The sequence below is a fragment of the Caenorhabditis remanei genome, chromosome I (genome assembly GCF_010183535.1).
Source record: "Caenorhabditis remanei strain PX506 chromosome I, whole genome shotgun sequence".
In the NCBI taxonomy this organism is placed as follows: domain Eukaryota; kingdom Metazoa; phylum Nematoda; class Chromadorea; order Rhabditida; family Rhabditidae; genus Caenorhabditis; species Caenorhabditis remanei.
In genome coordinates this window covers 14,005,928-14,021,861 of record NC_071328.1, presented here as the reverse complement: position 1 = coordinate 14,021,861, position 15,934 = coordinate 14,005,928, and the positions used below count along the sequence as shown (strand labels likewise).

Here is a 15,934-nt window from a genome sequence, read left to right as displayed (position 1 = left end):
TAGCCGCAAGTGATGGTTGCAAACGGCTTGCAAAAATATGATGATAATACTGTTGAAGAGACAGTGTACCCTACTTTGAAAAACGAACTCTTGATGCTATCTATCGTGTATACAATTGTAGTTCCGTGGAATCCAACTAGGAATGTACAGACCTTCATCATACACAGAAGCGTCTTTCAATTTTAATGTAGCCTTCTCTCTCTCTCTTCTTTGATTTCAAATTTACTCCAAACATATCATAGATCTTTATTAAGTTTTCGAACAGAGTTGGAATAAAAATATAAGTCGAAATCATCGTCAGCATCCTCTAGTTAAAGAGGACTCCTGTTTCATAAATTATGCTTCAAATCTGAAAATTGTCAATTGACCTATACAATACATAAATTTGGATGTTACCTGCAAGAGACTGCTGTCAGTTTACCATTAATAGCAATTGGTAATCTTTTGTATAATCCAGTCTTTCTACTGATTTTTTTAAACACAATCCCAGTTTCATTTGTATCTCGGTGCTTCCATCTTCCGATCCAGTTGCAGGTAATACATCCAGTACTTCCACCTCATTCCACGATCCGTTTCTTCAGAAAACTCATTGCGTGTCAAAATCGGGTGAAAGCTACAAGTTGTCATGACACTAGACTATACTAATGAAATCTGAACTCACCTCAATGATAAACTTTGTTCGAAAGTTTCATTCATATCGACTGATGGTAGTTCAAGACTTGTAGGGCGGCGAGAATAAACTGCCACTTTTGAGCATTTTTCGGTTATCCCCCTTTCAATTCAAAAGCGAAATAAATAAACATACCTTTTAATCCATTTATAATTCAATAAAAATATAGAACTTTCATTCTATAAAAGAGGCAGAGCGACAATCGGCCGCTCAGAGAAGGAAATATGAAGATACTTGCAACTGGTCTCGGATTCCTCAAAAGTGCCCGGAGCCACCTAAAAACTGTCAAAAAATAATCTGCTGAAAATTTGACGTATTTTTGTAGTTGACAACGTTTTGATAGCTCCGCTCACTTTGGAGTTAACATCTCAAAACCATCTTGGCGACTGTAAAAGTATTACTGTAACAGAATGAGATTTTTCAGGGGTTTTGAGTATCATAGTATAGGAATGCCTATAATCAAATTTCAGCAGCACAACCAGAGAGAAAGTATGGAAAGTTGAGAGAGATAAGAGAAAATGATAAGATGGGTGGGAACGTGTTAAGACGAACTGATAACACGACTCGTCTCTCCTGCTCCCAAACTGAGAGAGTATGAAAAATGAAGAGAGATTAGAGAAGACAGACACTGCGCCTATAAACACCCGATGAATCTCTTCAAAACCTTATTCTCCCTTTCAGACTGTCTACTGGTATGACGGTCCCATCTGATTTTTTGTGAATTCTTAATTTTCTTCTCTATTATTCCATGTGTTCCTGTTTATTCGCCGAGAAAACCAAGTAAGTGGTACAAAACTTTTCAAATTTGTTATTAGCGTTCCGTGCTAATTGAAAAAATCAGCAATTTTTATGACATGTGTCAAAGTTCAAATTACTAGCATTCAGTTTATACACAAATGAGACTATAAATTGTCTACGGAACTGATAAGAACTCTTTAAAATGTGTGCGCTCATAGGCAATAGATAACCAAACTCGTGAAATTCCGGACCAAAAAATTGCGACCCAGTCTACAATTTTTTGCAAAAATATATTCTCTGAAAATTTTCTATATTGTATTCGGCTCTTGTCGGTTATTTTGGTCCTTAGAATAATTTTTGGTCCTTAAATTTTTTATTGATTATTCACAGTGCCTGCAAACAGACATGCAAACAGACAGGGAGAGGCCGAAAACCGGGAGCCAGTCGTCGAGAGTCTGTTAACGTGAGGAAGAGGAACGAGTGGCAATACCCACGTCCGTGGTCAGCAGCGAAGAGGGGCAGGAGCTGGAAGAGTTCAATCAACAAGCGGACAGAGAAGGACTGATGGGAATACGCCGCCGTTAAGGAGAGGCCAAAGTTCTGGCCGTGGTCAAACACAGAGAGTAGGTAGACAAGAGCAATTGAGCGATAATCAAGACCGTGGAGATGTCACGATTTGCAGAGGAACACTTCAAGTTAGAGTGAACTCAGGAAGTGTCATGGGTGACCGACGTGGACAATCGCCAACTGAAACAGGAGGACGAAGACCGGGAAGAGCTCAGAGAGCTAGAGGAAGAGGGCAAAATTTGAGACGAGGTCATAGCAGCCGTGTTCAAACATCGAGGGCGGAAGCAGTAACCCGTACACAACAATCAGGAGGAGCTCACGGTCGAAGTTCCAGAGGCTCTACTGGGAACCAATCATCTCGATCTGGAAGGTCTAAAGGTGGAAGAGGGTAATAAATAGTTTACGAATTACACTAAATAAAATGTATTCCTAGACTGCCGCGACGAGTTTACAACTTCGTTATCAGTTGTTCCATATTTGCAAATAAATAATTTGAAGGGAGACTGAATTATGAAATTGTAAACAATTAACAAAACAAATCAATACTCTAAATAAAATTTTTTTAAATGTCACAGGCACTGTGAATAACCAATAAAAAATTAAAGATCAAAAATAATTCTAAGGACCAAACATAATTCTAAGGACCAAAATAATATAATGTTGATGAAAAATTAGTTATTGTTTGAAGCCGCGCCTTAACAAGTACAATTTTTCTCAAATATCACCCTCAAAAACCTGTGAAACCTACAAAAAATCAGTTTTAAGAAGTTTTTTTCAAAAAAAAATCGAAAAAAAAATTTGAATTTTTCAGTGTGCCCTCCAAAACCAGAAAGTGGGAACCGAGGTCACGGCTCGATCAATACCGTAGTCAGTCTCGCTGTCGTGTATATCAAACAAAAGGGTTTAAAGTTTGTAATACCAAAGCAACAAATAGTCTTTTTTCAGAATTTTAAAGAATAAAATATCGTATTTTCCATTTTTCGTGTTTCGGTTGACGTGTTCCATCATTCTGACTATTCTGGGGGATAGCAACTTGTGTTGTAAGTTGTAGTGATGAGACTTTAAGACAGAGCATTTTTTTACAGTCCTGCTTTTTCTCCTCTTCTTGGTAGCAGTATTAACCACCATAAGCGTCGGATGTGTCCTCAAAAACCACAAAGTGAAAACCGAGATCAAAACTCTTCGATGGTAACATTCGTGCTCGTCCCGTCCATCAGAGTCTAGACGCCATAATTATAGAAAATCTTCATAAAACCCTTATTGAAAATTGTTTTCCCGCTTCTTCTCTGACTTAGTTTTATTGTAAAAACTATATTTTCTAATCTTTTTTTATTGTTCTAATACTGTTTTGTTTTTGACATGTTATCTAAACTTTTAAATAAAAAATTGCTTGATAATTGGGTGCATATATAATTTTTTGATCTTTTAGAAAAAAACTAAAAGGAGTCAATAAATAGGTTACTTCACAAGTCCAGTACAGACATTTCTTATCATTTTTTGGAGACCCGGCTTTATATGAGATTTCTACTATATAAAGTACGGTTATAATAAACTACAGTATGATGAAAAGCGTCAAATGAGCGCCAGAAAAACGGACGGGGGGAGAACTTTGCGAGGCCTAGAAAAACCAATAGAGAAAATTCGGCCAACGCGTTCTCAGGAATGAAAATTCACATTTTGAGATGTTTCTCAGTGTTTTTGAGTCTCATTGTATAGGAATGCCAATTTAAGACATTTTGAAAACACAAACAGAGAGAGAGAGAGAGAGAGAGAGTATGGTAAATTGCGAGAGATCAGAGAAAATGATAAGATGGGTGGGAGCGTGTTAAGAGGAACTGATAACACGACTTGTCTCTCTTGTTTTATAGCCGAACAGAGAGAGTATGAAAAATGAAGAGAGATTAGAGAAGACAGACACTGTGCCTACAAATACCCAGTGAATCTCTTCAAAACCTTATTCAGCCTTTCAGACTGTCTACTGGCATGACGGTCCCATCTGATTTTTTGTGAATTCTTGTTTTTAAAAATCTATTATTTTCTATTATAATATTCCTGTTGGATCACCGAGTAAACCAAGTAAGCTTTATCTTCTTCAAAGCTAACTAGGGAATGTTCCAGACGTAACTCGGCCTTTCAAATTGGCTCATATCTAATTAAGTACTTCTTAACACGCTGATTCCGAATATGTAATCCAATTTTGCAGAACGGTTCACTGAACTGAGATAAATGCGATTTAAGTCATTTCCAGAGCAAAAATTGCATTTTTCAAGAGACTCAAAATCAGTTTGAGAATCAATTTTTCCAATTTTCTTTATGTAATGTATGTTAATAAAGGTTGAAAAACGACATAAGGAACGTTTTCTGATTAAAAAATTGTTTCAAAAAACCAATTGTTACACTGCCATTTTTGACAGAAAAACACTTGTGATCAAACTTTTTTTGAAAACTTTTTTTTCAAAAGCCATTGCTAATGTGCTTTTTCAACCTTTATTTACACGTGTAACACAGAAGAAATTTTAAAAATTGGGTCAAAAATTGATTTTGAATCTCTTGAAAAATGCAATTTTTGCATTAAAAATGACTTAAAATGCATATATCTCGATTCAGCGAAGCGTTCTGCAAAATTGGATCACATATTCGGAATCTCTGTGTTAAGAAGTACTCAATAAGATATGAGTCAATTTGAAAGACCGAGTTACGTCTGGAACATTCCCTAGTAAGATAACTCGATTAAGTCATAAAGCATTTTTAGTTTCTTAGTTTAGCATATTTTCCATTTTTTTCCTTTCAGCGTTTGAACTTTTTTTACAAATACAATTTCCGTCACATGATCGCGGGCTGACATGCGGCAGGAAGTTGTGGGCGGAGCTTACGGCGCGGAGCAAATTCCAGCTCATTTTTCGCTCCCTAAACATGAAAAATTTGAAAATACAGCCAAAACCCTTGAAAACATTGCCTATAATACGAGTTTATTTTGAAATGTAATGTTGCTCGTTAAAGAATCAGCTGGAATTTCATTTGCACCGTAGACTAAGCTCTGTCCACAACTCTTTTTTTTCACAGTAATATTATAAATTACACACAAATAAGACTATACTAGTTGCCGCACGCTGTCTACGGGACGAACTGATAAGAACAATTTAAAATGTGTGTGCCCATAGGAAATTGATAACGATGAAATTTTTTGTTTGTTATTGTTATTGTTCTGCTGTGAAAAAACCAAAGAAAATTTTGCTCTTGTCGGTTATTTTGGTCCTTAGAATTATTTTTGGTCCTTAGAATTATTTTTGGTCCTTAGACTTATTTTTGGTCCTTAGAAGTAGCAGCCGTGTTCAAACATCGAGGGCGGAAGCAGTAACCCGTACACAACAATCAGGAGGAGCTCGCGGTCGTGGTCGAAGTTCCAGAGGCTCTACTGGGAACCAATCATCTCGATCTGGAAGGTCTAAAGGTGGAAGAGGGAAATAAATAGTTTACGAATTACACTAAATAAAATGTATTCCTAGACTGCCGCGTCGAGTTTACAACTTCGTTATCAGTTGTTCCATATTTGCAAATAAATAATTTGAAGGCAGACTGAATTATGAAATTGTAAACAATTAACAAAACAAATCAATACGCTAAATAAAATTTTTTTTTAATGTCACAGGCACTGTGAATAACCAATAAAAAATTAAAGATCAAAAATAATTCTAAGGACCAAACATAATTCTAAGGACCAAAATAATATAATGTTGATGAAAAATTAGTTTTTGTTTGAAGCCGCGCCTTAACAAGTACAATTTTTCTCAAATATCACCCTCAAAAACCTGTGAAACCTACAAAAAATCAGTTTTAAGAAGTTTTTTTCAAAAAAAAATCGAAAAAAAAATTTGAATTTTTCAGTGTGCCCTCCAAAACCAGAAAGTGGGAACCGAGGTCACGGCTCGATCAATACCGTAGTCAGTCTCGCTGTCGTGTATATCAAACAAAAGGGTTTAAAGTTTGTAATACCAAAGCAACAAATAGTCTTTTTTCAGAATTTTAAAGAATAAAATATCGTATTTTCCATTTTTCGTGTTTCGGTTGACGTGTTCCATCATTCTGACTATTCTGGGGGATAGCAACTTGTGTTGTAAGTTGTAGTGATGAGACTTTAAGACAGAGCATTTTTTACAGTCCTGCTTTTTCTCCTCTTCTTGGTAGAAGTATTAACCATCATAAGCGTCGAGTGTGCCCTCAAAAACCACAAAGTGAAAACCGAGATCAAAACTCTTCGATGGTAACATTCGTGCTCTTCCCTCCATCAGAGTCTAGACGCCATAATTATTGAAAATCTTCATAAAAACCTTATTGAAAATTGTTTTCCCGCTTCTTCTCTGATTTGGTTTTGTTGTAAAAACTATATTTTTAAATATTTTTTAATGTTCTATTATAATTCTGACTTTTTTTGTTTAGCCATCTGAACTTTTAAATAAAAAATTACTCGATAATTGGGTGCTTTTAGAAAAAAAACAAAAAGGTGTCAATAAATGGGTTATTTCACAAGTCCAGTACAGACCAGAGTTGCATGGAAGTGAAAATTTCTTATCCGGAAGTCGGAAGTCGGAAGTGATTTTTCTTATCCGGAAGTTGGAAGTCGGAAGTAAAATTTCTAATCCGGATGTCGGAAGTCGGAAGTGAAATAACGCTCGGAAGTCGGAAGTCGGAATTAGATTTTTTCGCAAATATTCAAAAACTTCAAGAGAAAAGATTATAAAATTGGCGGAAATCAGTGGAAAATTAGGTTTTGGATGAAGAGTCCAGTACAGGCACTTCTTATCATTTTTTGGGTGGACCCGACTTTATATCAGATTTCTACTATATAAAGTACGGTTATATAAACTACAGTATGAGGAAAACGTCAAATGAGCGCCAGAAAAACGGACGGGGAAGAATTTTGCGTGGCCTAGAAAAACCAATAGAGAAAATTCGGCCAAGGCGTTTTCAGGGATGAAAATTCACATTTTGAGATGTTTCTCAGTGTTTTTGAGTCTCATCGTATAGGAATGCCAATTCAAGACATTTTGAAAACACAAACAGAGAGAGTATGGAAAATTGAGAGAGATAAGAGAAAATGATAAGATGGGTGGGAACGTGTTAAGACGAACTGATAACACGAATTGTCTCTCCTGCTCCCAAACTGAGAGAGTATGAAGAAAAATGAAGAGATAATAGAGAAGACAGACACTGTGCCTATAAATACCCACTGAATCTTTTCTAAACCCTATTTTGCTCTTCAGACTGTCTACTGGTATGACGGTCCCATCTGATTTTTTGTGAATTTTTAACTTTCTTCTCTATTATTCTACGTCTACCTGTTGGATTGCCGAGTCAACTAAGTAAGCTTCATATTTTTCAAAGTTAAGATAGTTCGTTTAAGTCTTGAATGCCTTTTAGTTTCTTATAGTTAGTTTAGCACATTTTCCATTTTTTTTCTTTTGATTTCGAAAATTTTCAAAGTTTTCATCAGTTCAGCGTTTCAACTTTTTTACAAACATAATTTCCGTCACATGATCGCGGGCTGACATGCGGCAGGAAGTTGTGGGCGGAGCTAACGGCGCGGATCAAATTCCAGCTCATTTTTCGCTCCCTAAACATGAAAAATTTGAAAATATTCAACAAAAATCCTTGAAAATATTGCCTAAAATACGATTTTATTTTGAAATGTAATGTTGCTCGTTAAAGAATCAGCTGGAATTTCATTTGCACCGTAGACTAAGCTCCGTCCACAACTCTTTCTTTTTTTCACAGTAATATTATAAATTACACACAAATAAGACTATACTAGTTGCCGCACGCTGTCTACGGAACGAACTGATAAGAACTATTTAAAATGTGTGTGCCTATAGGAAATTGATAACGATAAACTGTTTTGTTTCAGATTGTTTTTGTTCTGCTGTCAAAAAACCAAAGAAAATTTGGCTCTTGTCGGTTATTTTGGTCCTTAGAATTATTTTTGGTCCTTAGAATTATTATTGGTCCTTAGACTTATTTTTGGTCCTTAGAAGTAGCAGCCGTGTTCAAACATCGAGGGCGGAAGCAGTAACCCGTACACAACAATCAGGAGGAGCTCACGGTCAAAGTTCCAGAAGCTCTACTGGGAACCAATCATCTCGATCTGGAAGGTCTAAAGGTGGAAGAGGGAAATAAATAGTTTACGAATTACACTAAATAAAATGTATTCCTAGACTGCCGCGACGAGTTTACACCTTCGTTATCAGTTGTTCCATATTTGAAATAAATAATTTGAAGGGAGACTGAATTATGAAATTGTAAACAATTATTAAGGCAAATGAAAACGCTAAATAAAATTTTTTTTAATGTCACAGGCACTGCGAATAACCAATAAAAATTGAAGACCAAAAATAATTCTAAGGACCAAAATAACCGACAAGAGCCGAATTTTTTTATAAAAATTCTTGAAATTTTGGGAAAAGAAACGTAAATATTGGTGAGAAAATAACTTTTTTTGGCTCATAAGACTTTCTTTCACAATTCTGATGGACGGGACCCTTTTGTCATCCATTGCAACGTCTGAAAACCTAAAAATACTGAATTTTCAGTGCAAAAAACACAATAATTGAATTAAAACGTGAAAAAATCGGCTTCACGTTTTTTGCAGTTCTTTTTCGCTGTGTTGTGCTCAATAATATTTTGACAAATAAGACTATACTAGTTGCAGCACACTATCTACGGAATTGATAAGAACTTTTTAAAATATGTGCACCTATAGGCAATTGATAACGATGAATTGTTTTGTTTCAGATTGTTACTGTTCTGCTGTTAATTGCGGCCGCGAGAACACGAACCAAACTCTTCTAAACAATCAAAGAAAGTGCTTGTAGAATGATGTAAGTGAAAAATTTACTAATACCCTATTAATTTTGATGGATGTTCAGGGAAGTGATATGCCCAGTTCAATCGTCCGCATGGAGCTGAATGACAGCTATGGAATTGGACTCCCGCCGAGCCAAATCCTGGCCCATCTTTTTCCCCAAGCTGGAAAGCTTCAAAAGCTTCATTCAGACGGTCAACGAGTTCTGCAACGCGCAAACAAGGACCGAAGCTGATGCTCGTTGTGCCCCACCCTTGATGCTGAGAGATCTATGACTACTGGGTACAGGGATGTCGTACTACCCGAGGACAACTGGAGGACTGCTTTGGAAAAGTTGAGGTAGCACATGCTATCTCCAGAGAAGAGGGCAGAATACACCGCCAAGCTGACTACGACCAGCCAAGGAACAATGTGAGTCGCGCAATTTGCGAAAAAAGTTCGAGAGTTGGCGAACAATGCAGTGCCAAGCAACACTGGAGAAATTGTGCGAAGACGTGATGTCCCTGGAGAAAATATCGGAGTTCACTGCCAAGATCACGACACTGACAAGAGGAAACCTTATTTTAAATTTTGAATTGAAATTGTCTACCCATATTTTTGTACCTCGCACGAAGTAAGGACACTTCCTTTTCCTAAAACCTAAAGATGTTATATAATAAAAATAGTTACGTCTCACTTAACCTGAATAAAGATGGTATCGCTTACAAATGACTAACTCAATAAAATTCCAACTTTGGAAGTCTTTTCTCAATTTCTTTTTTTTTCAAAATGTTCTAGAAAAATACGGAACTTTTACAATTTTGCTTAAAAACTGCGAAATTTTACCTAAAATGAAACAATAGGTCATTATCAGCTCCTTGGGTTTCTAGGACACGGAAAATTGAAAAATCTTAACATAGTGATGCGTTTTACCAATATTGATTGGCTAACAAGAAGCAAAATTTCAAGAATTTGGACATTGAAGAACTTTCCGTGGACTGGAAACACAAATAGGAAAAGTTCAGACAGCACTGACAGGTAATATCATTTCCAAACTGAAATTTTGCGGTTTGGGAATCTTTTCGGAGTATTTTTTGTTGTTTTTGTTAAATTTTGTATTTAAAAAAAATTCATGACCTAGGATCCGTCAACTCGGCCATTTTACACTGACCAACTGATTACAGTGACAAAGTACACTGACTGAATTACTACACTGACCAGAATTCCTATATTCTGGAATTCTGTTGTTTTCTGATCTCTTAGTTTCTGACCTCACCCTCCCTCCTATTCCCCCACGCCGTTTAGTTATTTTCTCTTTTTTTCCAGCACCCGTCCCTCATGGGAAATTAAAATCGCCTAAGCGAATAAATACCTGCCTATAAAAGTGACCCTCTTCTCCTTTCCGTTATGCATCTCTCCATTTGAACGACCGATTGCTGTTCTACCCAAATTTTTCGAGTTTTCCATTAGAAAACTCTTGATTTTTTTTGTATTTTAAAGTGATTGTGAAGTAAGCGGTCTAAAACTACATAGTTTTGTAAATGAATTTATCTTTTTCAGGTTGTGCTCCTTGTAAAACCCTACTAGCTTCATATTCTTGCTACTTGTAAAACCCTAGCTTGATATTCTTGCTACTTGTAAAACCCTAGCTTGATATTCTTGCTACTTGTAAAACCCTAGCTTGATATTCTTGCTACTTGTAAAACCCTAGCTTGATATTCTTGCCGACTTGTTCGGACGTGTTTTATGGAAATATTACCTGCAAATACGCAACCTGTTTGGAAATTTTATTGGTAAGTGATTAGTCTATATTAAAAAAATATATATTTAAAAAAGTTATTTCAGAATCGAAACAACAGAACGGATGATGGAGATGGTGGATTAGTATTAGTTTAATTAATTAATAGCATCATTCAATAAATAATTTGAAAAACTATTTGTTTTGATGAGTAGACAACGCACACTGTAAAGAAAAATTACTCTTTTAGGACAACCTGATTAGATTGCGAGGGGTACAAAGTAAATAAAGAAAATATTGACGACTAACTTCAGTATGGTGATGTTTAAAACTTCACAAACAATAGAGAGAGTATCTTTGATCATACGGAGCAACACATAACACACTATAGAAAAAACGATCCAGTAGAGCGTAGTTGGGATCGCCTTTGTTACGAAGTAATACACATCATATGCTCCAAGTGCTTCTGCTTTTGGGGCCGTTTCCGTAGAGTTTGCTCCGTCTGTTTTGGCTCTGATATTTCTGTGTCCTCATTCTTTGCAACGTACATCATCCGAAATTCGTTTGATTGGCCGAAAATGATGTTGCTTCCAATGTAGGCGCTCCATCTATCCGGAAGTTCAAGAACGAATTGTCCGCTTTCTCCGACGTGCTGTGTGTTGGTTTGTGTTCCATCCCAGATGCTGAACGACGTTCTCCGAATTGCAGCCACAAATAAAAATAATTTATTGATCCAGCACTTTTGTGAAAACTCCTGTCGGGACATAGGCGGTTTCGATAGGGCATCCTTCCGACGTATTGCGGGCGAAACTTTTTCCAATTTGACTGCAGTACACGAGGTTATTGGAAGTGTGTTCCATGATCGATGAACCTCGGATCTGAAAAACTGCTTATATTTGCTTGAAAATTTGAAAAAATCGGCCAAATTTTTCCCCATTTTCTCACGATTAGTTAATGTAGCTGCGGAGACAGTAGCTGTGGATACTGTAGTGCAATTTTTGTGTAATTTTTGTGTAGATCAAAACTAGGGCTACATTTTTATAGTTGACAATTTTTCAATAGCCTCGCCCACATTTGAGATACATATGCACCTTTAAAGTTGGAAATTCGCAAAAATTGAAGAAAAACAGCCAAAATTAGTATGTTTAACGCCAAAATGTGATTTTTGCATCAAAATAACCGGAAAATTACGTTTTAAACATTAAAAAATGTTTAAAATCATCTGATTTTCCATGTCGGAAACCGCATTTATAGCAAAAATTTGGCCGAGAAGGGCTTGGTCAAAGTGTACCCGTATGAGAATGGGTACCAGGGTTCGATCCCGCTTGCGGTCATTTTTTTAAAAATTTTCTGTGTTTAATTTATTTTTTTGTAGATCAAAACCAGGGCTACATTTTTGTAGTTGACAAGTTTTTTATAGCTCCGCCCACTTTTGAGATATGCTCCTTTGAAGATACAATAACCCGAGACCCAGAGCACACATGGCGCAAAAATGGGTCTCGCCACGAACAGTAACCAATCGTGAAAAAGAATAAATGAATGTTACCTTTGCAATTGTTCCAGTTATTTTGAATTAACTTATGTTTGCGCAAGCCATCAGTTCGATCTGGGAGTTCTGGATGACGCAATAGAAACCGTATTTCATCAACATGGAACTTTTTGTAGATTTTCTGAATAAACTGAGGTTAAACGCAAAGGAAAAACAATTTCAAACTAACCGTTTCAGTCAAATTCAGGACTGAGAACGCGTTCAAAATAGTTTCCATATTACGCCATTCAGAGGAATTGAGATAAACGAAGGATCCTTTTCTACAAAAATAAGTAAAGTTGCAAAAAAAAACCCGAGTTATCTTACCGGATATGTATCATGTGCTAGCTTGATTTCGGACTTTTCTTCATGAATGCGATTATTTGTTGGTGCAGGCTTATAGCGTTTTCGAAAATTGGGTTGGTACTGCTCTCCAACACTTAAATGGTTTTAAACCTAAAAAACAAGCTATTTGAATCGGAAAATCGGAAAATCTAAACTCACCTTACACAAAATACAATAATAGAAGAAAATTAACGATTCATAGAAAATCAGGAGGAGAGGGAGCGAAGGACCGTCATACCAGTAGACAGTCTGAAATGGAGAAGATTGTTTTGAGGAGACTCAGTGAGTATTTATAGGCGCGTCTATCTAATCTCTCTTAATTTTCCATACTATCTCATAATGGCTGGGTAAATGCGACATAATGCGTTTTGTGCTCTGGGAAATTGGATAACACTGAGTTTTACAAAAAATTGGCCCTGGGAAATGATAAATACAAAGGTGACAAGGCCCGGCATCAAAAAATGACACGTTTTTTTTCAAATTTTTTATCGAAATTGAGCCCATTTCTGATGATTTTTTCAGAATTTCTCCTATTTCTGATTGATAATCGAGAATTTGACTTTTTTGTGAAAAAAATTTGAAATTTTAACTTTCGCGCCAATTTACCGGGGCCCTCGGGCCGAGCCTTGACAACTATAGATAAATATTAACTATACGGTGTGGAAACCAATTTCTCAGAGCACAGTCTCATTTAAAGCCAATGTGATAAACTGAGAGTGTATGGAAAATTGAGAGAGATTACAGAAGACAGAAAACGCTCAAAAGGTTATCAACTTTAGCTGTTTTCAGTGGAAAATGACCAACTTTGACAGTCTATTTTGGTGTCACCTGATTGTCCGACAAATTTTATATTGTATGGGTTAGATAGAACAAAAATAGTACATCATTTTTGTAGTTGACCAGTTTTTTGTAGGGACACTACCATGAAAGTTACTAGGTGTCAAAGTGAAAAACTCCGAAATGCACTGAAATTAGTCGGTTTCAGGGAGAAATTACTTTGACACCCTATAACTTTCATGGTAGTGTCCATACAAAAAAAAGGTCAACTACAAAAATGATGTACTATTTTGGCTCTGTCCAACCCATATAAACTTGAGTTTATCGGACAATCAGGACATACCGAAATACACTGTGAAACTTGGTCATTATCCACTGAAAACAGCAAAAGTTGACCCTATACTGTCGTTCTGAAGCATTTTTTCAACAAAAAAAGAAGGCGGAAACTGTAAAATATCAATTTTTAAACAATTTAGTTTAAAAAGCGACAAGCTTGAATTAATGATGCTCATTCTTCAAAAATTCTTTCACAAATATGTCTCAATATTCAAAAAATATATGAAAATGACTTTTTCTAATAATTTGAACATTGTTTCTAAACTTTTTTCCAATAATCACGTTAACCCCTCTTACCTCAATACTTTCCAATTCGCAGAATATAAATTAGAATTCTAGAAAAATCAGTATAATAATAATATTTCGACGGTCTATTCCGATAAGACGTCTTGAATGAAAAATAACTGTGATGGAGGAAAAGAAACAGGGGGACCGAGAGAGAAGGTCAACAAACATTTAAAAAAAAGTGACTGGTCACCTTAATATCAACCAAAGGGCAAAATGAGTCATATTGGTAGCGGGCGCAGAGAACGGTCCCTCTCTTTCTCTCCGCCTCTTCTATTCTTATGGTATCTATCATATGACTCATTTTGCCCTTTGGTTGATATTAAGGTGTCCACTCACATTTTAAACAATATTTGTTGACCTTCTCTCTCGGTCCCCCTCTCTTCTTCTCAACCAATTCATTTATTAGTATTCAAGACGTCTTATCGGAATAGACCGTCGAAATATTATTATCATTATCACTGATTTTTCTGAAATTCTAGTTTATAGCCTGCTATTCCGAAGCTATTGAGGTAAGAGTGGTTTAAGGAGATTATTAGAAAAAAGCATACTTGTCAAAAATCGGGCCGGGCCGAAATTTCTCTTGGCCCGGCCCGGCCCGGCGGCCCGGTTTTAAAAATGGGTACCCATTTTTATCAATTTTTTTTTTGAAATTTTTCGAAAAAAAAACAGTAAAAATGCTTAAATTATCATACATATTCACATTTTGATTCAATTTTAAATGTTTATTCGAAAACTATACTTTTTTCAAAAAATTTCAAAAAATTTCCAAAAATTTCCAAAAAAAAGTTCAAAAACTCAAAATATTTTGAAAAAATGTTTCAAAACGGGCCGAGCGGGCCGGGCCGGGCCGGGCCGAGATTTTTCCTGATTTCGACCCGGCCCGGCCCGTGACAAGTATGGAAAAAAGTCATTTTCAATTTTTTTTAAATTTTTATTTATTTTTCAAAAACTATCATTATAAAAACCTATTGTATTTACTCTAATAGGCCGTCCTATTCTAATTATACTAGATTGTTTCTAGAATTGACTGAAATTCAAGCATTTTCTTGAGCAGCACTGATAGTGAGTTTAATGATAGATTCTCTGAATTTTGTAAATTTTTGATAAATATTTGGTCAAAATATAACGAGATATGTAGGAAATGTAAAATTTTAACAGAAAACCGATTTTTTTTTGAAAACTTTAATTTTCACAGACAAAATTGCTAATTTTCGTCGATTTGTTACTTTTTCTTTGCCTTGGGTTTTTTGTTTTTTGGTATTTAAAAAGAGTTAAAATTTTTGAAATAATTAATTTATTAGTTAAAATATGTAAGCAATCGAAATTTAGATAAATACTCAAAGGAAAACAATTTTATTTCAAAATTTTAGATTGAGCCTCCAGGAGATTGTGGAAAATCCACAATGCTTAAAATTCTTCGCCAGGATGTCAACACCTTTTTTGGATCTGAGAATGCCTGCTTGGTGACGGCTTTCACTGGCGGAGCAGCAATTCGACTCTCGGCATTTCTGTAAGTTTTTACATTGAAATTCAAATAATTATTTTGGAAATTTTAGCCAAAATCTGGAGAGGAATTCAAAAGAATGAATGATTCCTTGATAGCCAAACTCACGGACCTATTGAAGGATGTGAATGTGCTTTTTATTGAAGAAATTAGCTTGGCTAGCGTCGTCCTTTTGATCCAAGCCTCGGTGCATCTCCAGATTCTGAGGAACGATGGAAGGCCATTTGGAGGACTCTCAGTGATGGTTTTCGGTGATTTCATGCAGCTTCTCCCTGTCCAACATCCACCAGTTTTTGGAGGTAATTCACCGTGAGGGTTTTCTGAAAATATTTCAAAATATTACAGATTTCCCCCCGATAATGAAGGCACGTTGCGAAATGCTCGTTGAAAACGCATGGGAAAACATCTGGGCGCTCTTCACCTTTTTCATCTGACTCGGAACATGAGAGCCGAGATGGGAAGAGACGCCGACATGCTCCGAGAAATTTGGTATGCCGAAATTTCCGAGGATTTCCTCAGGAAGAATTGCTTATTGGAAAACAGTTTACCAAGAACGATCTTCGAAGCCATGAACCAACTCCAATCCGAGAATCCTGAATAGTAATTTG

At 36.1% G+C, this 15,934-nt stretch overlaps 2 protein-coding genes across 2 annotated transcripts; one reads left to right on the top strand and one right to left on the bottom strand.

Moving 5' to 3' along the window:
- Positions 1-2,127: 2,127 nt before the first annotated feature.
- GCK72_003082 (uncharacterized protein) lies at positions 2,128-2,367 on the top strand (the record flags this gene model as incomplete). Its single annotated transcript, XM_053723802.1, has 1 exon — positions 2,128-2,367. One exon carries the CDS (start codon positions 2,128-2,130, stop codon positions 2,365-2,367), a length of 240 nt encoding a protein of 79 aa, XP_053592447.1.
- Positions 2,368-10,978: 8,611 nt separating this feature from the next.
- Positions 10,979-11,314, bottom strand: GCK72_003081 (uncharacterized protein; the record flags this gene model as incomplete). Its single annotated transcript, XM_053723801.1, has 1 exon — positions 10,979-11,314. One exon carries the CDS (start codon positions 11,312-11,314, stop codon positions 10,979-10,981), a length of 336 nt encoding a protein of 111 aa, XP_053592446.1.
- Positions 11,315-15,934: the final 4,620 nt, after the last annotated feature.